The following is a 28,000-nucleotide window of genomic DNA, read 5'->3' on the forward strand; positions in this document are numbered from 1 at the left end:
ACTGATTAAACTGCATACACATTATTGTACGAAGGAATATATTAGTGTCTAGGCTTTTTCAGCCTTTGTTGTCACATCGGTTGGGGAGAACTAGTGACAAGCATGTTTTGGCATTTTGGTGACAATGTGGTATGCAATTAAGTGTTTTTCTGTAATATGCATTATGCAACAAAAATCTTCCTGTGTAAATGTTACTTTCGTTGTTGTTCTTTTTTGATATTTTGGCAATTAAACAATGATAAACAGCTATGAAAATGATTTCTTAAGAAAAAAAAATAAATAAAGAAAAAATAAAGATGCTGGCTATATCGCAGCAAATTTCTTACTAAACCTTGGTAAAATTTCAGGATAAAACAAATGTAGAAAAAAACAAAGACCTGGATAAATTGAAAAAGAAAATGGGCTTATTGTAAATTACTACACAAAAATGACACACCATACACTGATCTATACTGTTGTCCAGACAATGATTTTATCAATTATTTTGACAAATTATAAGCTACCGTTTGAATTTGAATAAATTTTGACATTTTTTCTTCTTCTTTCAGTGTGGTAAATTATTTGCTCTCCTAATTAAACTCTCCAAAATGAAAGTTCTACCAAGTTTATTTTGTTAATGCAATTTTTAAGCCATAACCTAAATCTAAACCCTTCTATGATTTAGTCATAGCATCACACATAGCATAGGCGCAAACTTAAAACATTCCAGGGCGTTATTTTTTAACCAAAACAAAATGCTTAACCACTAATGAAGCATTGTGTTTCCTGTAATTTCGCCAGAACAAATTGTTGTTGACTAAGCGAAAAAGATGGCGTTTTGTAGCCCTGAAAGAAGTTTAACGCTCTGCAACACAAATGATATTGCATGAGCTCTGCATACTCTTTTCAGTGTGACTTTTAAACCATGATTTTTATAAAGGGACAGCCAATAAAACCAGATAAACAAAATTACATGCTTCAAGATTGGTGCCCTAGGTAAATCTAAATTTGTTTATCTAGACTCTAGTAAAAAACTTAAAACTAGATCACATCTAGTCATATTACCAAACATTCAGAAGCTTATCACCAATAACACATTATTGTCTATCTATAGAGTTTAGAAAATTTTTGGCAAAAGTTTGCTTATTATTGCTGTACCAGTTGCTTATACCTTTGTATGCCTGAAACTCCTGTAGTATTTAATTAAAATAAACAGATCCATTATTACCTACCCTAATTCCTTTAAACAAAGGAATAACAGTTTTCAAAATACAAGTTTCAATCCTTGAAGTAATAAGATCAGAAGAGGCATGGAAGGTTATGTAACCACAGCACAAGGCCACTAGTCCCTTAACATTTTCCAGTTCCACAAGAGATTTCTCACTCTGAAATAAGGCACACTGGTAATGAAATACCTTTATTATTTATTGTTTGTAAAGTAAAAACATACCTTTAAAAAGGGGAAGTATGATGATTCCTTTTTAGTTATGTTGACCTTAACATATTCAGCAAGCCTTAATAAAGTTGCATCAAGATGAGTCGCAGCACAATACCCAAAACATACAGCTGCACCCTTTACAAAATTACAGTAAAAAAGTTGGAGATTCTATAACAGATCAATGCAAAACATGATACAATTACGGGTTGTGGGGCTACCAAAAGTCTTGTTGGTTAGTTAGTTGGACATAATGTAACATAGAGCTTGGCAGAAGTTTGTTACCAGACAATAGTTGTATGCTTTTGCCTGTCGTTCGTAGTTTTTTAAAATGTCCTTATTTAATTTTGTATGACGTAACTATATGTTGTCTTATCCTTGTTACCTAATTTTACAACATACATATTTTAATTTTCACAATTAAATCTCACAAAAGTGAGTTTCTAACAGAAGTGTATGACAAAAGTATTTATTTATAGGATCATCACTTAATAAAACATATAAATATTTTTTGTAATTGAGAAACTGCAAAGCAGGTTGTCATTCATTCGGCAAATAAATAACACGTACCTCTCTATCCAATTGACCTGCATGCAAAATACTAAGCAGCAATGTTGCTAGATAAGAATCAATAAATTCCTTGTTGTTGGTATTTCTCAAAATCACTCCAAGACACTTGTAAGAAAAATTCTAAAAAAACAACATTTTAAAACTATTTTTTATGTGGGATCATTAGTGTATAGAAATAATTATAAAAACCCTGTATTGTGGACCACCCTCATAAAGTCGCCATTGCGATGTAAGTGCTTCACCAACCGAACAAGTCCACTCTTCACTCCCAACAACATTAACACTCTTCTGTAGTAACTAAAAAAAAAATTAGAAACAAAGATAGAAAGTTACATCTTTTTTGTTGTTTTGTGCATACACTATTCATTTCAGGCAAATTATTAATCAAAATAGCTCTACTGGGAAATATTTTCGTTCTCCAATGTTTTGACGTGGTACACAGGTCACCTTCTTTCATTCACCCTGAAGAAAGCAACCAGTGGCTTCAAAACACTGAAGAACATATTTTTAGTTTATTTTTTTAATTGTAATTCAGTAAAAAAGAAAAACTCACACATTTGTTTTAATTTACAACAATATTTCTTTTTATAACCACCTTTAAAAGAAGGTCCTCCCAGTGTGTTTGAGACCAGTTTTCATGATTGACTTTGCTACCTATTAAAATATAAAGTGTTTAAAATTTAATAACACTGCACATTAGAGAAATTTACAATTCCTCCGGTAGTACGATTATAAGTTTTGCCATACAACATAATGTAAATGTTATACTAATATGATCCACTCAAACTATTACACTACCTTTTAAGTAAGCAAGTAATTGAGGAAGGTTCTGATCCCATGTTTCCACAAGAGTTTCATGTATATTGGGACTAAAGTTTTGAAGTAGCAAAATTACATCTTTTGGGTGGCATCGTGGTTTTAAGGGATAGGCAAGAAAAACCAAAAGTCGAGAAAATATTGCAACACTGGAAGGAATGTTTGCTATAAACAAAACAGTTCCAACATGACAGAAGTTAGAAGAAGTGCCACAAAACAAGCTAGTCAACATTGTCATGTTTAATATATTAAACAACTTTTTCCACTAATAAAATTTATTATACATATTATAAGAAATATTTTCTTGGTAATTGGTATACTATAAGTAGACATGTATTTTGAGTCCGTTGTTAGTTATATTATGATTCATTTAAAAATAAAAATAATGTGAATAAGATTAGCTGGTATATCTTAATAATTTAGTAAGAAATGCAGATTTGTTAAAATAACACACGCATTTTGTTTAAAAGCAATACTTCTTTTGGCTTTTTTAGCAGAACAGAAACACAAAGTAAATACAAGCTTTACATATCAACAAAATAGATTATGTACCTTGTTGTTTAAAGTCTATTATGAAGTCTGTAGCCTTTTCCAATCTCTTCTTTTCTGTTAGATATGCAAGAGATTGGCATATCACACCCAAACTATTTGAAAGTGAATTATTTGTCACCAACTCAAATAAATATGGCCAGAGCAACTGTAAAAAACAAATTTTAATTATTTGATTGAATGTTTGTTCATATATTTAAGCCTGCTTTAGAAAATAACTAAACAACCATATTACTTTCTTTACATAGAGCCACTTTAGTTTTTTTTCAATTTTAGTTCTCTTTTATCGTGTGAAGATATACTACAAATATCTTGGATTTTGAATGGTATTTTATACTATTGTTCTGATGTCATTATTGGTCAGTTAGACTTGAAGTGGCTAACAAGTAACAATATAAGCATGTATCCCTGATCCACTGTTACATAGTAGAATATATTAAATATATATTTACAAAATTTTCATGTTATTGGAGGTGATAGGGAAATAGTTGGTTTTCCAATGCCAAATTTTACCTTCTCGAAGTCTGGTACTGTGGTCGTAATGACTTTTAAAATTTCGTCACATAATGATCGGACTTGTTCATTTGTAACAGCAGACTTTGGGATTGATTTTTCTGTTTGATAAATGTTGTTAGAATCAGGAAGACTGCATTGGCTAACAATAAAGAGGACATACTGCAAACCACCCTCATGTTGGAGATATCCATGTGCAGCCATGGCTACAATTACCTAAAATAAAACTTTAAACTGATTTTTACAACCAAAATAAAACATTTTTTAGCATGATAAAGATGTGATTATTGCTAGTTTGTCATTTCAAAAGTACAACCAAAAAACTGCCTAAATGTGCACAAATGAGTTTTCTTGGAGCTATGTGCAGAAAAAAAAGGCCCAAATTAGTTTTAACCGAGCTCATACAGACAAAAAAGTGCCCAAGTTAGTTTATCTGAGCTATTGTACGACCAAAAAACTGTCTAAATTAGTTTTATTAGAACTAAGTAAGGAGAAAAAGTGCCCAAATTAGTTTTATTAGAACTATGTACTGACAAAAAAGTGCCAAACTTAGTTTTATTTCAGCTATGTACAACCAAAAAACTGCCCAAATGAACAAAAATGACTTTTATTGGAGCTATGTGCAGATAAAAATGTGCCTAAATTTGTTTTATTCAAGCCACATACGACCAAAAAAGTGCCCTAATTTGTTTGCTTTTAGCTATGCTTGGAAAAAAAGTACTTAAGTTATTGTTTTACGAGCATTGTTCCTGTTGTGTGTGTTTAATTTTTTATCAACACATATATATACTTTTTTTTGGTCATCCCTATGTTGTTTGCTGCCGACAACTTATAACAGTGGTTTTTACCAGGGGAGCCGCTTCCCCCTAAACAGACCTCCAGTTTTTTTTGTTTTTTTTTTAAGTTTTTTTTTTTTTTTTATGGTTACATGTTACGCTTGGTGTGATTTCTGCCTTTAATAGGTGTAGTATGCTTTACATTAAAATTACAACAAAGAGGGGGATGGTCGTGATTTTCTGATTGGAAAGTTTTTAAACTACTAATCTGGATTTTTTGCGCTATGCACAATCTTTTAGTTTACCATTTTCTTTTTTTCTAATTTGTAAATATATTTTAGCTCAAAGCCTTTGTGTTTAGCACTATATTAATTATAATATACCAAAAAAGCAATGTTGTGTGTTGTGTCGACTAAAGGATAGGCCTCAATTTCTGTCATTATAAACAGAAAAGATGTTGGAGCAAAATTACATTTTAATAAAGTTATTAGCAGTGTTGCAATGACTTAAGTCACTCTTTTCAAATGACATAACTTGAATTAGTCTTTTGACCCGAATGACTTGACTTGAACTTAAGTCATTTTGTCAAATAGCTTGGGATTAATTTAAGTGTTTTTCAAGTTTTGCACATTAAACATTTTATTGCTGTATATAGCGGTTGTGTTATTTTTTACTTAAATTTTGCTCCTCGGACGAGTTTACCATTTCAATGGTTTAAAAGTTTACTTTCATGTCAGTGACATGACTTAAAATTGACTTGATCTCATAATGACTTGAACTGAGACTTGACTTATTTTTGCAATAGATTTCACTTGGACTTAAGTTATTTTTTAAATGACTTGTTTACAACACCTGGTAATTGACGTACGAAAAATACATAACCCGCTTAAACCTTAAAAATGCGTACTGCTAAAAGCGTGATAATTTCTCGATCATTGGGCAGTTGCAGTGCACTACAATTGAGTACGTTCGCCACACTACCCAGCAAAACGCGTCTCAAGCGAGTTTTTATGTCTGGGAGAAAGTAATTGGATTTTGCTTCATATCTTCCTTAAAACAAAAACATCTGTCCGATCGACAATGCAAGCCGAAAATAATGACAGATTATATTTAAGAGTTAAAAAACAGAAGTTCCAAACTTTTATAGGATTTGCCTTGTGCAAAATTTTTGGCAACTGTGCATGTGGTAAAAAAATTAGAATGAACACTGCCTCTGACACATTGCAAGGTCATTTAATTCCATAATTCCTAGGTAAGATGGTCCCAATGCGGCAAAACAAGTTTGAGGTTCTAAATAATTTAAACTAGTTAATGGACAACTGAATAGTTTTTTGTTTGAGGGTCAGTCCTACATGGAATTCCCAACTTGTGAATTTTGCAAAACTCTATGCAACAGATTGAATTTACTTCTTAAATTTTAAATAACAATACTTTTTCATTTTATAAACCAGCCTTAGCAACCTGTGCACCATGCTTACTAGGTGTGCCACAGGCCAATGACAACTATTTTACTTGAGTTTACTTCTCATTTTTTACTTTCTATTTCGCTTAGTTAATGTGCCCACAGTACTATACAGATAACACAACTCTTGGGCAAGTGTAAAATCCCTGCAGTCAATTAAGAGAAATAACAGTATGCCTAAAAAAAAACATTTAAGAGACCAATGGAGGTGCCTCAAACGCTGATAAAAAAGAACTAGAAATTCTGATAAAACTATATCGTAAACCGTTAAATAAAATAAATTTTAAATAAGTTTTAATTTCATACAATCGGAGAAATACTACACAGATAAATTAAGCTTGTTACAAATAGGATAGCACCAAGCAAATCAAGGACAAGTTACACATCACCAGGGACAGTAAATTATCTTTTTCACAGGCATACCTAATGTTCCCAGTAGAGCCCTATGATGTTAATATAAAGTTTAACAAAAATAACACTTTCTAAAATACATAATGTTTAATTGTAGAGGTTTATCTAACTGGAGAGTGTTGTATAAAAATAGTAGTAACCAATAATGTGATAACTCAAAAGTATTAATATTCAAAATCATCACCTTGGCAAAATTCAACTTGACCTTTGTGCTATTTTCATTACAATGCTCCACAAAACCAGTAACAATAAGATCCTTGTGTCTGTCCATTGATTCAGCTATTAGGATTAACACAAACATTACCAATACCACAATTTAAAACATTTAACATATGACATAAACAGCTAACTAAGTTAGATTAATTTTTAACCCAAAAAACAAGCAGTTGGCTGTTACCATTAGAATTAATGAGATGTTTCAAAATAACAAGGTTTTCAGCTCTCACTTTTTCATCTCTAGAGTATGCTTTTTGAAGTAATGTTCCAATAAGAATTTCAGAGTATCCTTGTGCTGATATGTGGAAAATATAAGTAAAGGGATTAAATTGCAAGCAAGTTATTTACTACAAAAAATATCCAATTTACCATTACTTGCTGAATAATGATCAAACTACTGACTAAATAAGAGATGTGCCGTTCTTGTACTAACAAAATGTAGCAAGCATTGGCGTATGGTTGTTTCTCATTTCGTTCCTCTCTGAGCCTGTGTAGCTCATTTGATAGAGCGACAGTACCGGTATGACCGGAGGTCGTAAGTTCAAACCTCACTGCAGGCTAGTTATTTTTCTAGCCTGCCTTGCTTGCATCATTTATCAACAGATTTGGCTAGCCTGCAATGCCTTTTCGGTGTACTATGATACAAAAGCCGTAATCGTTGGTCAAAAAGCAGCTTCCAAGGGGCTAGGTCACAGTTGTTGATAAATAAATATAATACCGGCTAATGTCTAAAGGCTGGTTTTCATATTTTGCATATTTAACTTTGTATTCTTTGCAGCCAATTATCTGACTGCTAAACAGGTAACATTTGATAAAAAAAGTACAACTAAAACACAACAATGTTTAATTAAACAAAAACCTACTATTCTAGAATACAGTGGTTTCTATAATATAACAGCTTCTACTTTAAACATCATCAATAATTTATTATAAAAAAAGACCTACCTAATATTCCAAAACATCTCAAAACTTCATTGTAGTTTTTTGTAAATGATTCAGAGTGATCTTCAACAGTGTTGCAAATCTAAGAAAACAATATTTAGAAGAGACAAAATATTGGTATTACTCTGGTCAAATATTATATTCACCAGATTTAATACTTCAATGTTTAGCTTACAACCTGGCCTAAAAGTTGTGCAATGCAACACAATTAACTCTTTACAAATTGTAACCGTTTTTATAAAACATAGAACTTTGTTTTAGCTCTACTTCAACTCTGGATATTGAATTCCCATGAACCATATTGCTTTAAACATCCGTAATCCCAACCCTAAAATCTTTTAAAATGGCATAACATTGTTCGGTAAACCTCAACGTTACATTTGCAGCACTTTGGGTAGCAAATTTAAATTTTGATGTATACATGAGTTATACCAATCACCTAAAGTATGCCTTTCAAGTGATATATATTTTATTCTCCTGTTTATGTTCATTTAGAGTGATCTGAATGTGGCACCATGATTTCTATCCACACTAAACTGTTTTTGCAAATGGGTAATTTTCATGAAAGGAACCAGGAGTCCCAGATATGCCTCCAATATTTTTGCCTGTTTTATATTTTTGCTTGGAAATCGTTTTAGCCCCAAAACACAGTGCACACTATACATAGCATGATGCGCCGTATGAAATCATACACTCTAAAACAGTGGTTCTCAACCTTTTTGTTCTCGCGACCCCTTTTGAGTTTTCGATAACTTTCGCGCCACCCCAATTATAGTGTGTGATACATAAACCTGAGTAAATAAAAACACGTTTTAAAATTGGCAAAATTCGAATGAATAGGAAAAAAATCTAGACTAGGAATACATCAAAATTTGGCTAAAATGTGCTATGCACGTTGCACAACAAGCTAAAGTTACGGTTTGAGCCAGCAGGGTTGTCAGATGATGGGTTAAATATTAGGGCACTGTTGGTGTGAAATTCAGATATTTTAGGTCAAATAATATTAAGCATGTACCTAGTGCGAGACTAAAGAGAATCAATGGAGGTAACTGTTCTTGGTGAGCAGCCAAAATTCCTTACAAATTTACAAAAAAAAAGGTTAGTCGTTAATGGTAGTCCAATAATAAAGCTTTCTGTAAATTCTATTTCCTTTTGCTAAAATGGCACCACCAAAATGTTGTCACCGGAATTCTGTTGATGTTTTTAGAAAATGCTATTTAAAAGTTATGATACCGCTGACAAGTAGAAATACTTTGCCTGTCACCTATTGTAAACCTAGCACAAATTTTATTGTAAGTTGGCCTAAATTTAAATTTGGTACTAAAGTGCCCTATACTTCCCCTAACGTTTTTATGCTGCACAGAAAAATTGTCGAAATACGCCACATAATCGCGAATTTTTTTATATTTTCGTTGGTAAAGTTGGTATAAACAATTTTGGAGGCCTCTTGAGCCCATGGATTTACTTCATCCCACAATGTTTCAAATAAATTCGGCCAAATAGAACAGAAAGCTTACTGTCCTAATAATTTAAAAACCGTCGGACACAGCAGTAAGACAATTTATCGTTTTTGGCCCGAATTTTGTAATGGTGACGTCATAAACGCGACAGGTTCACTGCAGCAAAAGCCACACAAAGACAAGTGTTAGACTGGCGTTGCTTTCGTGCATTCTATTCAGCTAAACTTTTGGTTCATATTGCTTATTTCTTATGAAGTTTTTCTTTATCAAACACCACACGGCGACCCCCCAGACAACCCCGGTGACCCCCAGGTTGAGAACCACTGCTCCAAAATAATAACTTTGGACAAATCTTTATGTGCATCAAATTAGACACAATATTTTTGTGCTTAGTGCCAACATACTGTGCCAAAACTTGCATTTTTGAGAACAAGTTCACTCCAGAACAGCGGGTGTTTTTATTGTTTATTTTTTAAGACTTTCTGTTGTGGTGCTACTTTTTGACATAGTCTCTAAAGATGACAAGTACTAGATTTAATCTGGGTCCAATCATACCATATTAATCTACTTTTTATTTGTGAGTATATTCTATTTTTAAGAAGAACCCATGCTGAAGCCCACGCTGTAAGTTTCGCAAATTCTTATTTCGGTCATCATACCAAACAATTTAAATTCAATGTTCTTTATTCTGTCTTAAATTAATGTTCTGTATTGTTTTTAAAATGGGTAAATACAGAAACTTTTTTATTCAAAAAATATTGTAGCAATTTGACATGCAACCAATTGTGTTGTTTCTGAAACAGAAAAACTAAATACTTGGCTACAGCAGACAACAGTTAGCTAAGCATGTGACACATAATATATTAAAACCCTTACTTGTATAGATCACTAGCCAAATACATAAAACTTCTGTGGCAGTAATTGTTCGAGATCATTATAATTATTCAAGCAATACCTAGTCCAGGTACTAAAGAAAAACAAAACTTTGAACCATTTTTACTTGTACTTTGAACCATTTTTACTTGTAACATTGTGCGATTAAGAAAAGAAGGTGTTTCTAAAATGGCAAGAGATATTCCAATCAAGCAATTTCAAGAGATATTCCAATCAAGCAATTTTCTGTATCAGTTATTTCATATTTCTCTTAATATAGCCTGGCATCAAGCAGCACACTAAATACCTTTTTTGCAGTTTCTCTAAATCAGGGGCGTGCAACCTGCAGCCCGCGGGCCAAATGCGTCCCGCGGAACCGAAATATGTGGCCCGTGAAGTGCTTTGTTTTTCGCCCGCACCACAAAACATTCAGGTCACTGTAAAAATATTGGAACTTCCTGACTGTTCCTAAGTCTAGGTCACCTAATAGCAGTGTTGTAATGACTTAAGTCAATGACTTGACTTAAGTACACTTAAGTCACTGTTTTTAAATGACTTGACTTGACTTCATCATTTGGACAAATGACTTGGGTTAAAATAAATTGTTTTAATTAAGCAATTAATTATAAAATTGTGTTATTTAGCCCAATCTTTGCACTTGAAAGAATTTGCTTGTTATATGCTGCTTTTATGTTATTTTTGACTTGAGTTGCTCATATTAATCGGAGGAGTTTGCCGGTTTTCATAATTTAAAGTTTTATTTTTTGACAAGGGCTGGACTTGAAGTTGACTTGCTCTAATTATGACTTGACTGGGACTTGACTTGTTATTTATTCAAAAAGACTTGACTTGTACTTAAGTTATTTTACGAATGACTTGACTGAGATCTAAGTCATTTAAAAATGACATGTTTACAACACTGCCTAAAAGCATGTAAATTTCTAGTTAATTAGAATAACCACCATACGAGGTGGGAAGCGATTTGCCTAAAATTACCGCGAACGGTCATTTTGACCGTAAAGCAAATTCTAATTTCCCACGATTCAAAGCGCCTTAAACGATATCCTTTTGTCGTGGTTTTGTTTTAATTTAAAACAATCATGGAACTATCGCTGCAGTAGCTGGTTAACCCACTGGGATGTTCATAATTTTGAGTCAAAAATCAAAATTTGATGGTTGAAGAAGAAAGCAAAAGTAATTCCAAAGTAAGGTGACCTGATAATAAATAAAACTACAAAAAATGTGATTTGGATGCTGTTGCGGAAAGTATATAAGTTGTGTAAAAGTTGACAGTGTGGATTGCACGAAGCGCTGCAATTTTTTTGTTTTTAGCTACGGTCCATGTAACAAAAGTACAACAAGAATAGGTCGTTTGATCGCTTATTTGAAATTTAATTGTTTTTGATGAATTTCAATGTTCAAGTGAGTTGTAAAAAAAACAAGAGAAAACATCTCTCTGCACAGCTAAAAAGTAGTTTTTTACCTCAAACATTTCAATCTAAATATTTTTCCACAGCTGAAAAAATTTATTGCTCCAACGATGGAGTGTGTAAACAATTTTGCTCCGAACTGAGGTTCATGAAATGCCCTCATCGCTCAGAACTGACTAATGTACACCTGGAGATTGGACTTCGGATTGCCGAAACTTCAATTCAAATAAACCTGGATAGGGTGGTTGGGAAAGCAAGCCAGCTTTAAAGCTCACATTAAAGTAATTTGAAAATATTTTCTGTTGATTCGCACTAAACTTAAAATTATACGGTTTTCATTTCTTGGTAGTCACTAACAGGTAGTCGACGAGGCAAGTGGCCCGTGGTCTAATCCAAATACACATATTTGGCCCGACAGTATAAAAGGTTGCACACCCCTGCCCTAAATCATTATGAATCAAGAAAAAGGACAACAGGTAAAGAGGTGCGTGCATAACCATACAATATAAATAAACATTTGAAAATATATTACATATTACTCTAGCCGTCAAAAATATTTAGTAAAATAGTACCTGACTGTGAAGAGTTATGATCAGACCATCAAGATTATGCTCTAGTATAGTACTTCCACTGTTGCATACAGCTTGGAGTACATTGCAAAGTGATGAAGTGAGGGGCAATGGGTCTGTAATGTTCCTTAAGACATAGCATATACATTATTTTTTTACTGAAAAAAAGAAAGTGGCCATTGCAATTTTGTTAAACTGTTTTATGTAGTGCATTAAAATACAGCAAAGCCAAGGATATATCAGTGTAACTTGGTTAGTGAAAAACAGTACAGTTAAAAACAGATTTAAAGAAAAATTAAGATTTTTTTTAAAGAAAATTAAGAAATAATAGATTTGTTTGTAAAACAATTTGATTTAAACAATGTTTGGGTAACAATTTAGTGACAACCCATTCTTACTGTACAGTTTATGAGTAGCACAAAAGTTAATGAGTAGAACAATAGGATACAACAAGCATGCGAAGTATGAATAACAGTAATGGGTATAAAAAACTGTGATGCCCAGGCATAAGTTGAAGAGTGACGACAGACTTTATCAGCGTTTTTTTTACATTCTACATTGCTGTCAGCTATGCTATTTAAAAAAACAAAGCATATTTTATAACAAAGACCAAAACACACACTATGATGCAGCAACTGTGGCCAACTTTAATGACAGTGTGACCTTTAATGACAGTGTGACCTAGGTTAGTAGAAAAAAATTAAAAAAACTCTTATAATTCTGTTAAGAACTCACAACATACATTACAATTATTAAATAGATTATTCTATAACAGTGTTTCCCAACTGCGGCTCTTAATATCTTTCTAGTGGCTTCGATAAAGGTTTGAACAAAAAAATCGGCCATTTACCCCAAAAATCTATATTTTTTGCATAATTTCCCTATGTAAATGTAATTCTTTTGTGCTTTAAGTTTTTGCATGTTATAGAGAACGCTATTTTGCCCAAAGATGCCATGCAATCACTACAAAGCACCATTTATGTTATATTACAGCCTTGCAGGGTTGGCTTTGAATTAAAACTTGCATTCGCCAGGTGGGGGAGTGCCGACAAATTAGCAGTTGCCCTGAACAAAAATACTGGAAAAAACATTGAACCAGCCTTAAAAATTTAACCCCACATTTTCTAAAAAATTTTTTTAGAAAGTTAACCTGCCGAAGATTTTATTCGAAATTCTAACACTTTAAGTAAATCATTTGACTAAACCAGTGTTTCTTAACCTTTTATACTTGGGGGCGCACCTAGAGACGTATAAAAACGTGGCGGCGCACCTTGCAAGCTAAGCGAGCGTGAAATTTTTGAGGTGTACCGATATTTCTCTTAAATTGCCTGCATTTTTTTATTATATGGGTTTTATAGTTGCATATCTTTGAAGGGACTTCCAGCCTTTGAGACTAAAAACGTTATTTTGTCTATTAAAGTCTTATTCCGATTTATTTACTTATTTCAATATGTTTTTTTTACTATCGCTTGCGGCGCACCTAGCAGCCTTCCATGGCGCAGTTTTCCATGGCGTTGAGAAACGCTGGACTAAACAAACGATAATTTGAAATATTTAAATGTGACTGATTGATGGGTGTCAATCAGCACTCGCATTGGTGACATTTTTTTTAAATGGTTATCTTTCTGTGGCTTTCTTTTAAATCGACTGTTCAAATTTAACTTGGATACTAATTAAGGTTGAGTACCACTGGAGTAGAAGGCGGTTTTAAAAAAACCCTTGAAAACATTTTCCTACTTTTTTTAAGTGTAACACAAAACACATAAATCTATTTGCTTCGTATTTATTTTTATTTATTAATTCAAATAGTTTTCTTTGTGTAATGATATTTTTTCTTAATATACATGCCATTAATTATTCAGAAAAAAACAAAGCATAATTTCTAAAAACAACAGGTTAAAATTATTTTTATACCCATAAATGCTAGTTTTTTGGTTTTTAAAAAGCAATTTAAAAAAAATATTTTTATATTTAAGGTTCTTAAATTTTTTTAGTAAATAATATTTAACTTGTCAAATAAAACGTTAATATATATTAATTATTATATTTAATTGCTTTTGCAGAGAAACATACCTTTTATAGAGGGATATGATCGTGGAAATTATTTTTGGTATATACATCTCCAGTTTGTCAATTTCCATTAAATTACACATAATTCCCAACGTTGCCAAAACTGCACAGACCACCTTGAAAATGATCTTGATATTAAATTATACTGTACCAACTGTATTTAAAAGCCTTTAAACATTAGATATATATATACCATATTTTCATAGCATTAAAAAAAGTTGGTCATGTTTAAGTTTAAGGATATTTTGTGTCTACTAAAACTTGTATCAGTGCCTATTTAATTAAAACAGGGAATATTGATTTTGGAAAGTTTAAGTCAACAACTTATATAAAGCACCAACAACACAGCATAAAAGGTTTGAAGTAAAGCATTTTAAGTTCATTTTTAAACAAAACTTTGATTGGTTTTACCAGACATACTGTTTAAACAACAAAAAAATAGGGAAAAGAATACTTTGTAGAAATGCCTAATCACTATTGCAGAAAAAAACACTCAAAACAATGTTTCAATGAAAAAACTTTGTTTAAAAGCTTTCTATACCACAGAGGACTTAAACACTAAGCCACATTTCTGTATAATTGTCACCCAGTATTTCTAAATTTGTACTCATGAAGATGAATGAATATGTAAATAGTAAGCCTGGATGTTAACCCTAAAAGGCTAATCTTTCATTGATTTCTAGCATGCCAATTGCTTTGGGTTATCAACATTCCCAAAATTGTTTTATGGCTATTGCTTTAGAACAGAGGTCATCAAAATTTTTTCTACCGCATTCCCCCTTTTATATTTTTTCTTGCTTTGAGCTCCGAAAAAAACCCACAAGAAAATGCTTGTGCTTGATATATTGGTTTTCTCGAGCAAGGGCATTAGATCTTCATCAACCATATCATACTGTTTTGACTAAACATAGTGCAAATTGGTTGTAAAAAGTAGCAAATATTTAAAAAAATAATAATAAACATTAAGAGCCAAAAAGTTCACAAATCGCAAAATTATGAATTTGTTCTTTTGCTTATCTACACATGTGTAGTTTTATTGAAAGCATAAGACAGCATGAAAGCAGAATTAACAATAAACACAACATGGGACTAATAAAAATCATTATAAACAGTTAAATATTGGAGTAAAGCTTGTGCACCACCTTAGAATTGGTTGGCGCCCCGGTTAATGAACAATGCTTTAAACTTTGTTAAACAATAAAAGCAGTATTTGTGAATACTTACTTTAATGTTTCTTGTCTGCAACCAATTGTTATGAAGAACATCATAGGCACCATAAATTGCTGTTGCAAAGAGAGACTTTGAAACACTATTGAGTTTGCAACTATCATCTGCAGCATTAAACTCCAGAATACTTTCACAAAACTGCGTCAATACATTGGCAAAAACAATTCTATAAAACAAACCAGGAAATATAAATAGTTTTGAGTTGTCCTGGATATTACTGATAATCTCATAAAATCCAACAAAATCATTGTTACCTGACCCCATCGCTTTTGGCCAGCGATAGCAGAGGAAGAGTGGTACTCAGCAATTTCTCCATGAAAACAGATATTCCATGAACTACAAAAAATTGTTATTTCATTAATAAACTCAAATTTGACCCTTTTTATCAGTCTTTATATAACAGTGTGTTGTTAATACCAATGATAAAGAATTAAGAACTACTTGTATCGATTACCTGAGCAAGTTTTAAAACAGAAAACTATTATAGGTTACACTTATCCATTACCTAATAATACTTGTTCACCTATTGGATGCTAATTAATGTGAATTATTTCACATCCAATCCACTTTTTGTTTTGAGTAGTATATGTACACATTTGTATTGTGCATCTAACAACTCAAACATTATTTATTCAGCTTATTCCAGCAGTTTTTTAATTACTTGAAGCAGTTACCTTAAGGCAGTGTTTCTTAACCTTTTAACTTTAGGGTGCTCGTGTAAACCTCCTAAAATGTGGTGGGGTATCTGGTGAGCAAAGCAATCGCAATTATTTTTTTGGATAATTTTAGGTATTCTCTTGAATTGCTTAAAAGTTTTTATCCAATAAGACCATGGACAGGGGACTCTGACAGTAACTATTTAGCATTATTTTCAATAATGCAATTCAGCAAAATGCCTGTCTAGCAAATCCCTAAAAAGCAATGACAGAATTAAATACCAAAAGTTAAATATATATTCTTCAACATATAAACTCTTCTTTTCAACGATCATTTAGCACCCCTGTAAAAACAAATATCGGTGTCTATGCATAGGACTCATAGTTGCATTATCTTAAAAGAACTGTTCAAAACACTGCCTTAAGCTTGAAATCAAAATGTCCATTTTAGTATATACTTTTTTAGACTTACTATTAGACACTGACAACTCCCCAATTGTTTTTACAACATACACATTGGGCAAGATACCAGGTACAAATTTCTTGAGCATTTCTTCCATCACTTGACTAAGAAAACATTTTCCAAGAGAAACAAGAATTTGACTAGCAGATTCTTGCAGTTCTTCTGTGACTTTCTGTTAGGGATAGATATAATTACAGGCTGGTTAAACAACAACACAACACATGTTATATCAAAATACTGACTACATCTAATAAAACAGTATAGATAGTCACTAGGTGAAATATCAATAATTATATGCCTATAGTCCCATTTTTTTACATTTTAGGTATCTTATTTAAAAATCTGAAATCTAAATATACAATGTCTTTTCAATTTGAACAAATTAAATTATGTAATGTTCATAATGTATCCTTGAAAGTATAAAAGAACTGCAGAAAGCCGCAACTTCAAGGATGAACTTAAAATCTGTTTCAAGTTGTTCTTTAATTTTTTTATAACAATTGACCTTGGACTTGGTTAAATCTTCAGAAGCCAAACTTATTAGTTTGCAGGCTGTATCAAGTGATATAGATGTGCATGTTTCATCAATGATATTACATATGCATTTTAGAATAAGTATGTGATGGTTTTGGTCAATCTGAAAAATATACACCTAAATTTAATTAAAAGAATAACTGTAAAAAAGTATGATAGGATATAGTAAGCCAACAACATATATCAAAAATTCATTAAAAAGTTGTATACAACTTTTATACTTATTTGAGTTAAGTTAACCAAAAATGCACTATATTTAAAGGGAATCAAATAGGAAAATTATAATTGAATTGCCATATAAATATTACTTTAGGATGCTTTATAAGAAACTCGTGAGTTAATTTCAAAACAACTTCTGGATTTGTTTTTCCAAACACAAAAATAGAGTGTGATAAAGCTTTCTTGGTTTTGAGATCTTTATCAAAAGTACTGGAAATCAAAGCAGATACCAATGCTGCAAAAAATACATATAAAATTTAGTTTACACTGCACATCAAAACATATAAAGATCAAATGACTTTGCTGCATATATGGAATATATGAAATCAATCATACAGCTTATGATATCAATCATACAGCTTCTTAAAAACAACTTCTAAAGTTAAGTGCGCTATTGCTTTCTATTTTGGGTTACTGTCATCGCTAAAAATAAATTAAGAATCCATCTTTTAGGGCAGCATTTTTTAAACGATGCACCATGGACCATTGCCAGGTGCGCGGCGGGCAACTGGAAAAGATAAAAAATATAAAACATATGTTTTTTTTATTATTGTTTACTTCATCTTTTGGCTTACCTAACTTATCCCACAGTTATTTAAAGACAAAGCAAATATGAAGCCTATAAAAACTTGTGTTTTAAGCATACTGCTGACTGTGGGTGTGCAGAGCACTTTTAGGCACCAAATATTTGGGGCTAGATTTCGGGGCAGATGTTGATTGGGCAATCCTCAATACGTGATCTATGGGTTGTTCTTCAGCACCGCACTCATGATTTTAGTTCACCAGAGGTAATAAAAAAATGTCTTGAATTACCACAAATAGGAACAAGGTCATGAATCCTCAAACTATATTGTTAATTAAACGAAAATGAATTTTTTTATTTATTTAAATGTTACAATTTGCCCATTTTAATGCGGCTTTTTTAGCCTAACAGCGCTCTAGGAAAGTGAAATGGATCTTTCCAAAAAATGAAATATTTATTTAATCGCACCAATTTCTTTGGTTTGCTGGCTGAGTCTTCGGCTGACATTGTCGCCAAGTGGTCAGCATTTTGCCATACTGCCTGTGACATCAAAGTATGTGTGTAATGGAAAATCAATTTGCATTTCGTTTTTGTCATAGCAGGGCATATAATAGCAACCTCCCTTCCACCCAAAAAATACAACAATGTTATACTTGAATTTGATACTCCAGGTTAATATTCTAGAACAGTGGTTCTCAACCTTTTTGTTTATTGTATTGTATGATTCATAAACCTGAGTAAATAAAAAACACATTTTAAAATGACAAAAGGGAAAAAAAATCCAATATAGGATTGTATCAAAATTTGGCTAAAAACAAGCTCAAGGTACGGCTTGAGCCAGGGTTGCCAGAGATGTACATTTTAGGTCAAATAATATTTAGCATAAACCTAGTGCGAGACCAAAGGGAACTAGACGGGGGTGCGGTTGTATATTTTGTCAGGGGGTATATTTTCGGGGATTAGTGTTTATTTTTATTTTGTTTTAATTTTTTTTTTTAAATTGATTTTATTTTTTTTTATTTTTTATTTTTCAATTTTTATTTTTTCATATTCATTTTTTAATTTTTATTTTTTATTTTATACTTATTTTTTAATATTTTGTATTTTGTATTTTGTATTGTGTATTTTATATTATATATTTCATATTTTGTTTTTCATTTTCCTTAACTTGTTTCTGCAAGCAAAAACAGATATGGGCCGAAAACTTCCCCACTTAACTTATGGCTTTGATGCGAAAGGGGTTCAAATATGGCGGAGTATTTGGGGAATGATCGAAACATATATTTGATAAATAGAATTTACGTAGATATTGTGTATGGCCATTTTATTACATTTTGGCCAGCTTACATGTTTGAAAAGCAAATATTATCATTCTCCTAAAGACTTAAAATGGTTTAACGCCTATGGTTTGCAATACTTTTGCAAACTTTTACTCGGTAAATTTTTACCATGGCTTGGTCCGAGCAATCACTGTTAAAACAGACTTTAAATCTGTCGTTTCAAACAATATGAAACACACTATTATGCGCCTAATACGCAAACTATTAAATCGAAAGTTTTGCTAGTTGTTTAGGCCTGATATTGGTATGTTGGTTGGAGCAACATGCACAACAGGTGCTAACAGAGAGGCGTACACTGCCTTAGGATTTCGCATTTAAATTTGCGGCGGTAAATACACCCTATTGACACTTGATTATTAGGCGAAGCTTATCGCAAAGTAATTGGTCGCCCCAAAAAATGCTGACGCCGCATTTAAAGCAAGCATTATAAATGTGTTGCCGATATTCTGCCTTGAACATCCCTACTCGAAATGCTTCCCTGCGTTAATTGTACGGTGGGTGAAACTTTATTCACGGCCTAACCTCTTTTTGTATTACCGCGACAATACGATGAAATACGATTTGAAGAATATTGTAAAAAATCGTATTTGGAGAATATTTGCTATTTGCACCTGTATAGTATGTTACTCCAATCCAACATATCAACACAAAATTTTAAGTTGTGTAGGCCTGGTGTTGATATGTTGGATTGGAGTTGCCACCAGATTTCGCATTTAAATTTGCGGCGGTAAAATAAGTTGTTTCTTAAGACCATTAAGTAATTTTACTAAAGAGAAGCCTCTTTTTAAAATGCAAGTCGCACGAGCCCAGTTTTGGACGTGCCACTTCGCACAATGAAAGTCTAACGCGCGGGACAATAAAGCGCAGCAGGCGGTCAGTAGCTTCGTCACTTTACAAGCTGGACAAAGCAAGCGAATATGAACGAATTCTGTATGAAAGTTTTTCTGCTGCTCGATGGCAGTCGTTAGCTACAAAGAGTTAAAACGTAATATTTCAGGTTTTTGCCCCCCAAGCAAAGGCCCCTGGGGGTGCAGCCTCATAAACTTCTACAAAGCACCTACATACCACTCTACGCCATGTCTGAAAATTTGAAGGTTCTACGATGTATACTTTTTCTATAAAGCTTTGGACAAAAATCTGTCTGAAACATGCCATAGGAAACCAAAAAAGACTAGACGGGGGTGCAGTTGTTGTATATTTTGTCAGGAGGTATATTTTCAGGGCTTAGTGTTTATTTTTATTTTGTTTTAATTTTTTTTAAATTGATTTTATTCATTTATTTTTTTTCAATTTTTATTTTTTCATATTCATTTTTAATTTTTATATTTTATTTTATACTTTTTATTTTTTAATATTTTGTATTGTGTATTTTATATTATATATTTCATATTTTGTTTTTTATTTTCCTTAACTTGTTTCTGCAAGCAAAAACAGATATGGGCCAAAAACTTCCCCACTTTGATGCAAAAGGGGTTCAAGTATGGCGTAGTATTTGGGGAATGATCGAAACATATATTTGATAAATAGAATTTACGTAGATAATGTGTATGGCGATTTTATTACATTTTGGCCAGCTTATGTGTTTGAAAAGCAAATATTATCATTCTCCTAAAGACTTAAAATGGTTTAACGCCTATGGTTTGCAATACTTTTCAAACTTTTTCTCGGTAAATTTTTACCATGGCTTGGTCCGAGCAATCACTGTTAAAACAGACTTTAAATCTGTAGTTTTAAACAATATGAAAAACACTATTATGTTCTCAATACGCAAACTATTAAATCGAAAGTTTTGCTAGATGTTTAGGCCTGATGTTGGTAGTATGCTGGTTGGAGCAAGATGCACGACAGGTGCTAACAGAGAGGCGTAGACTGCCTTAAGATTTCGCATTTAAACTTTCGGCGGTAAATACACCCTATTGACACTTAATTATTAGGCGAAGATTATCGCGAAGTAATTGGTCGCCCGAAAAAAAAACTAACGCCGCATTGAAAGCAAGCATTATAAATGAGTCGCCGATATTCTGCTTTGAACATCTCTACTCGCAATGCTTCCCTCCGTTAATTGTACGGTGGGTGAAACTTTATTCACGGCCTTACCTCTTTGTGTATTACCGCGACAATACAATGAAATACGATTTGGAGAATATTGGAAAAATCGTATTTTGAGAATATTTGCTATTTGCACCTGTATAATATGTTACTCCAATCCAACATATCAACACACAATTTTAAGTTGTGTAGGCCTGGTGTTGATATGTTGAATTAGAGTTGCCACCAGATTTCGCATTTAAATTTAGGGCGGTAAAATAAGTTGTTTCTTAACAGCATTAAGTAATTTTACTAAAGAGAAGCCTCTTTTTAAAATGCAAGTCGCACGAGCCCAGTTTTGGACGTGCTACTTCGCACAATGAAAGTCTCACGCGCGAGACAATTATGTTCTCTATACGCAAACTATTAAATCGAAAGTTTTGCTAGATGTTTAGGCCTGATGTTGGTAGTATGCTGGTTGGAGCAAGATGCACGACAGGTGCTAACAGAGAGGCGTAGACTGCCTTAAGATTTAGCATTTGAATTTGCGGCGGTAAAATAAGTTATTTCTTAAGAGCATTAAGTAATTTTATTAAAGAGAAGCCTCGTTTTAAAATGCCAGTCGCACGAGCCCAGTTTAAGACATGCCACTTCGCACAATGAAAGTCTCGCGCGCTGGGACAATGAAGCGCAGCAGGCGGTGAGTCGCTTCGTCACTTCACAAGCTGGACAAAGCAAGCGAATGTGAACGAGTTCTGTATGAAAGTTTTTCTGCTGCTAGATGGCAGTTGTTAGCTACAAAGTGCTAAAATCCAATATTTAAGGTTTTTACCCCCCAAGCAAAGGCCCCTGGGGGTGCAGCCTCATAAACTTTTACAAAGCACCTACATACCACTCTACGCCATGTCTGAAAATTTGAAGGTTCTACGATGTCTACTTTTTCTATAAAGCTTCGGACAAAACACGGTCTGAAACATACCATAGGAACACCAAAAAAGAACTAGACGGGGGTGCGGTTGTTGTATATTTTGTCAGGGGATATATTTTCAGGGCTTAGTGTTTATTTTCAATTTTTACTTTATTTTAATTTTTTTTTTTTTAATTTTTTTTTTAATATTTTGTATTGTGTACTTTATATTATATATTTTGTTTTTCATTTTCCTTAACTTGTTTCTGCAAGCAAAAACAGATATGGGCCGAAAACTTCCCCACTTAAAATATGCCTTTGTTTTTGGGGAATGATCGAAACATATATTTGATAAATAGAATTTACTTAGATAATGCATATGGCTATTTTATTCAATTTTGACCAGCTTACGTGTTTGAAAATCAAATATTATCATTCTCTTAAAGACTAAAAATGGTTTAACGCCTATGGTTTGCTATACTTTTGCAAACTTTCACTAGGTAATTTTTTACCATAGCTTGGTCCGAGCAATCACTGTTAAAACAGGCTTTAAATCTGTCGTTTCAAACAATATGAAAAACACTATTACGTGCCTAATACGCAAACTATTAAATCGAAAGTTTTGCTAGATAAGTTTAGGCCTGATGTTGGTATGCTGGTTGGAGCAAGATGCACAACAGGTGCTAACAGAGAGGCGTAGACTGCCTTAAGATTTCGCATTTAAACTTGCGGCGGTAAATACACCCTATTGACACTTAATTATTAGGCAAAGCTTATCGCGAAGTAATTGGTCGCCCCAAAAAATGCTGACGCCGCATTTAAAGCAAGCATTATAAATGTGTCGCCGATATTCTGCCTTGAACATCCCTACTCGAAATGCTTCCCTCCGTTAATTGTACGGTGGGTGAAACTTTATTCACGGCCTTACCTCTTTGTGTATTACCGCGACAATACGATGAAATACGATTTGGAGAATATTGGAAACATCGTATTTGGAGAATATTTGCTATTTGCACCTGTTCTGTATTATACTCCAATCCAACATATCTACACACAATTATAAGTTGTGTATAATAATATAATAACTTATGGCTTTGAAGCGAAGGGGGTTCAAATATGGCGTAGATTTTGGCAAATGATCGAAACATACATTTGATCAATAAAAATTTACGTAGATAATGCTTACGGCCATGTTATTACATTTTGGTCAGCTAGCATGTTTAAAAAGTCAATATTTTCATTCTCTCTAAATGATTTAACGTCTATGGTTTGCTATACTTTTTCCAACTTTTACTGTGTAAATTTTTACCATGCCTTGGTCTGAGCAATCACTGTTGAAACAGAGTTTAAATCTGTAGTTTTGAGCAATATGCAAACACGTTTATGTGCCTAATAAGCCACGCTTTATATTGAAAGTTTTGCCAATTTAAATCCAATAAACGCAAGATTTATTTATTTATGACGCCATGTTATGACGTAGCTTTGTAACGTCGTCGTTAAGAATGTGTTAAACTTAAGCTTTTTATTGTTGCGGCCCTTGTATAATTATATTTGCTTAGACCTGGTGTTGATATGTTTGAATGGTGCAACAATTACAACATGTGCTAACAGAGATGTGTACACTGCCTGTAGGATTCGCATTTAAATTTGCGGTGGTAAAATATTTTGTGTTGTAAGAGCAATAGGTTTTTTTACTTAGAGAGGCCTCTTTATGAAAGGCAAGTCGCATGTGCATAGTTTTACTAGGCAAGCCACTTCCAACACAAATGTTGCACGTGCGGGACAATAGGGCGCAGCAGGGATGCCAGCAGCCGCCTCGTCGCGACGCGAGCTGGACAAAGCAAGCGAATATGAACGAATTCTGTATGAAAGTTTTTCTGCTGCTAGATGGCTGTCGTTAGCTACAAAGTGCTAAAACGCAATATTTCAGGTTTTTACCCCCCAAGCAAAGGCCCCTGGGAGTGCAGCCTCATAAACTTTTACAAAGCACCTACATACCACTCTACGCCATGTCTGAAAATTTGAAGGTTCTACGATGTCTACTTTTTCTATAAAGCTTCGGACAAAACTCGGTCTGAAACATACCATAGGAAACCAAAAAAGAACTAGACGGGGGTGCGGTTGTTGTATATTTTGTCAGGGGATATATTTTCAGGGCTTAGTGTTTATTTTCAATTTTTACTTTATATTAATTTTTTTTTTTTTAATTTTTTTTTTAATATTTTGTATTGTGTACTTTATATTATATATTTTGTTTTTCATTTTCCTTAACTTGTTTCTGCAAGCAAAAACAGATATGGGCCGAAAACTTCCCCACTTAAAATATGCCTTTGATGCGAAAGGGGTTCAAATATGGCGTAGAATTTGGGGAATGATCGAAACATATATTTGATAAATAGAATTTACTTAGATAATGCATATGGCTATTTTATTCAATTTTGACCAGCTTACGTGTTTGAAAATCAAATATTATCATTCTCTTAAAGACTAAAAATGGTTTAACGCCTATGGTTTGCTATACTTTTGCAAACTTTCACTAGGTAATTTTTTACCATAGCTTGGTCCGAGCAATCACTGTTAAAACAGGCTTTAAATCTGTCGTTTCAAACAATATGAAAAACACTATTACGTGCCTAATACGCAAACTATTAAATCGAAAGTTTTGCTAGATAAGTTTAGGCCTGATGTTGGTATGCTGGTTGGAGCAAGATGCACAACAGGTGCTAACAGAGAGGCGTAGACTGCCTTAAGATTTCGCATTTAAACTTGCGGCGGTAAATACACCCTATTGACACTTAATTATTAGGCGAAGATTATCGCGAAGTAATTGGTCGCCCGAAAAAAAACTAACGCCGCATTGAAAGCAAGCATTATAAATGAGTCGCCGATATTCTGCTTTGAACATCTCTACTCGCAATGCTTCCCTCCGTTAATTGTACGGTGGGTGAAACTTTATTCACGGCCTTACCTCTTTGTGTATTACCGCGACAATACAATGAAATACGATTTGGAGAATATTGGAAAAATCGTATTTTGAGAATATTTGCTATTTGCACCTGTATAATATGTTACTCCAATCCAACATATCAACACACAATTTTAAGTTGTGTAGGCCTGGTGTTGATATGTTGAATTAGAGTTGCCACCAGATTTCGCATTTAAATTTAGGGCGGTAAAATAAGTTGTTTCTTAACAGCATTAAGTAATTTTACTAAAGAGAAGCCTCTTTTTAAAATGCAAGTCGCACGAGCCCAGTTTTGGACGTGCTACTTCGCACAATGAAAGTCTCACGCGCGAGACAATTATGTTCTCTATACGCAAACTATTAAATCGAAAGTTTTGCTAGATGTTTAGGCCTGATGTTGGTAGTATGCTGGTTGGAGCAAGATGCACGACAGGTGCTAACAGAGAGGCGTAGACTGCCTTAAGATTTAGCATTTGAATTTGCGGCGGTAAAATAAGTTATTTCTTAAGAGCATTAAGTAATTTTATTAAAGAGAAGCCTCGTTTTAAAATGCCAGTCGCACGAGCCCAGTTTAAGACATGCCACTTCGCACAATGAAAGTCTCGCGCGCTGGGACAATGAAGCGCAGCAGGCGGTGAGTCGCTTCGTCACTTCACAAGCTGGACAAAGCAAGCAAATGTGAACGAGTTCTGTATGAAAGTTTTTCTGCTGCTAGATGGCAGTTGTTAGCTACAAAGTGCTAAAACGCAATATTTCAGGTTTTTACCCCCCAAGCAAAGGCCCCTGGGGGTGCAGCCTCATAAACTTTTACAAAGCACCTACATACCACTCTACGCCATGTCTGAAAATTTGAAGGTTCTACGATGTCTACTTTTTCTATAAAGCTTCGGACAAAACACGGTCTGAAACATACCATAGGAAACCAAAAAAGAACTAGACGGGGGTGCGGTTGTTGTATATTTTGTCAGGGGATATATTTTCAGGGCTTAGTGTTTATTTTCAATTTTTACTTTATTTTAATTTTTTTTTTTTAAATTTTTTTTTTAATATTTTGTATTGTGTACTTTATATTATATATTTTGTTTTTCATTTTCCTTAACTTGTTTCTGCAAGCAAAAACAGATATGGGCCGAAAACTTCCCCACTTAAAATATGCCTTTGATGCGAAAAGGGTTCAAATATGGCGTAGAATTTGGGGAATGATCGAAACATATATTTGATAAATAGAATTTACTTAGATAATGCATATGGCTATTTTATTCAATTTTGACCAGCTTACGTGTTTGAAAATCAAATATTATCATTCTCTTAAAGACTAAAAATGGTTTAACGCCTATGGTTTGCTATACTTTTGCAAACTTTCACTAGGTAATTTTTTACCATAGCTTGGTCCGAGCAATCACTGTTAAAACAGGCTTTAAATCTGTCGTTTCAAACAATATGAAAAACACTATTACGTGCCTAATACGCAAACTATTAAATCGAAAGTTTTGCTAGATAAGTTTAGGCCTGATGTTGGTATGCTGGTTGGAGCAAGATGCACAACAGGTGCTAACAGAGAGGCGTAGACTGCCTTAAGATTTCGCATTTAAACTTGCGGCGGTAAATACACCCTATTGACACTTAATTATTAGGCGAAGCTTATCGCGAAGTAATTGGTCGCCCCAAAAAATGCTGACGCCGCATTTAAAGCAAGCATTATACATGTATCGCCGATATTCTGCCTTGAACATCCCTACTCGAAATGCTTCCCTCCGTTAATTGTACGGTGGGTGAAACTTTATTTACGGCCTTACCTCTTTGTGTATTACCGCGACAATACGATGAAATACGATTTAGAGAATATTGGAAACATCGTATTTGGAGAATATTTGCTATTTGCACCTGTATAGTATGTTACTCCAATCCAACATATCTACACACAATTATAAGTTGTGTATAATAATATAATAACTTATGGCTTTGAAGCGAAGGGGGTTCAAATATGGCGTAGATTTCGGCAAATGATCGAAACATACATTTGATCAATAAAAATTTACGTAGATAATGCTTACGGCCATGTTATTACATTTTGGTCAGCTAGCATGTTTAAAAAGTCAATATTTTCATTCTCTCTAAATGATTTAACGTCTATGATTTGCTATACTTTTTCCAACTTTTACTGTGTAAATTTTTACCATGCCTTGGTCTGAGCAATCACTGTTGAAACAGAGTTTAAATCTGTAGTTTTGAGCAATATGCAAACACGTTTATGTGCCTAATAAGCCACGTTTTATATTGAAAGTTTTGCCAATTTAAATCCAATAAACGCAAGATTTATTTATTTATGACGCCATGTTATGACGTAGCTTTGTAACGTCGTCGTTAAGAATGCGTTAAACTTAAGCTTTTTGTTGTTGCGGCCCTTGTATAATTATATTTGCTTAGACCTGGTGTTGATATGTTTGAATGGTGCAACAATTACAACATGTGCTAACAGAGATGTGTACACTGCCTGTAGGATTCGCATTTAAATTTGCGGTGGTAAAATATTTTGTGTTGTAAGAGAAATAGGTTTTTTTACTTAGAGAGGCCTCTTTATGAAAGGCAAGTCGCATGTGCATAGTTTTACTAGGCAAGCCACTTCCAACACAAATGTTGCACGCGCGGGACAATAGGGCGCAGCAGGGATGCCAGCAGCCGCCTCGTCGCGACGCGAGCTGGACAAAGCAAGCGAATATGAACGAATTCTGTATGAAAGTTTTTCTGCTGCTAGATGGCTGTCGTTAGCTACAAAGTGCTAAAACGCAATATTTCAGGTTTTTACCCCCCAAGCAAAGGCCCCTGGGAGTGCAGCCTCATAAACTTTTGCAAAGCACCTACATACCACTCTACGCCATGTCTGAAAATTTGAAGGTTCTACTATGTCTACTTTTTCTATAAAACTTCGGACAAAACTCGGTCTGAAACATACCATAGGAAACCATAGGAAACCAAAAAAGAACTAGACGGGGGTGCGGTTGTTGTATATGTTGTCAGGGGATATATTTTCAGGGCTTAGTGTTTATTTTCAATTTTTACTTTATTT

General features: G+C 33.5%; 1 protein-coding gene across 1 annotated transcript in view; it reads right to left on the reverse strand.

Annotated features, from left to right (window-relative positions):
* LOC146132969 (maestro heat-like repeat-containing protein family member 1) overlaps positions 1 to 28,000 on the reverse strand; it is a 56,378-nt gene that overhangs the window by 18,731 nt on the left and 9,647 nt on the right. The window contains exons 2-19 of the mRNA XM_083397409.1: positions 17,260 to 17,405; positions 16,923 to 17,054; positions 16,427 to 16,589; positions 15,553 to 15,634; positions 15,296 to 15,464; positions 14,075 to 14,187; positions 12,005 to 12,128; positions 7,673 to 7,751; positions 6,909 to 7,022; positions 6,696 to 6,790; positions 3,863 to 4,078; positions 3,353 to 3,497; positions 2,783 to 2,965; positions 2,580 to 2,638; positions 2,174 to 2,281; positions 1,985 to 2,104; positions 1,430 to 1,552; positions 1,212 to 1,364 (exon numbers count right to left, since the gene is read on the reverse strand). Coding sequence (XP_083253535.1) covers positions 1,212 to 1,364; positions 1,430 to 1,552; positions 1,985 to 2,104; positions 2,174 to 2,281; positions 2,580 to 2,638; positions 2,783 to 2,965; positions 3,353 to 3,497; positions 3,863 to 4,078; positions 6,696 to 6,790; positions 6,909 to 7,022; positions 7,673 to 7,751; positions 12,005 to 12,128; positions 14,075 to 14,187; positions 15,296 to 15,464; positions 15,553 to 15,634; positions 16,427 to 16,589; positions 16,923 to 17,054; positions 17,260 to 17,405 — 2,324 coding nt within the window. The remainder of the gene's footprint in view (positions 1 to 1,211; positions 1,365 to 1,429; positions 1,553 to 1,984; positions 2,105 to 2,173; positions 2,282 to 2,579; positions 2,639 to 2,782; positions 2,966 to 3,352; positions 3,498 to 3,862; positions 4,079 to 6,695; positions 6,791 to 6,908; positions 7,023 to 7,672; positions 7,752 to 12,004; positions 12,129 to 14,074; positions 14,188 to 15,295; positions 15,465 to 15,552; positions 15,635 to 16,426; positions 16,590 to 16,922; positions 17,055 to 17,259; positions 17,406 to 28,000) is intronic.

Source organism: Ascidiella aspersa, chromosome 9, assembly GCF_963924565.1.
Source record: "Ascidiella aspersa chromosome 9, kaAscAspe10.2, whole genome shotgun sequence".
NCBI lineage: Eukaryota > Metazoa > Chordata > Ascidiacea > Phlebobranchia > Ascidiidae > Ascidiella > Ascidiella aspersa.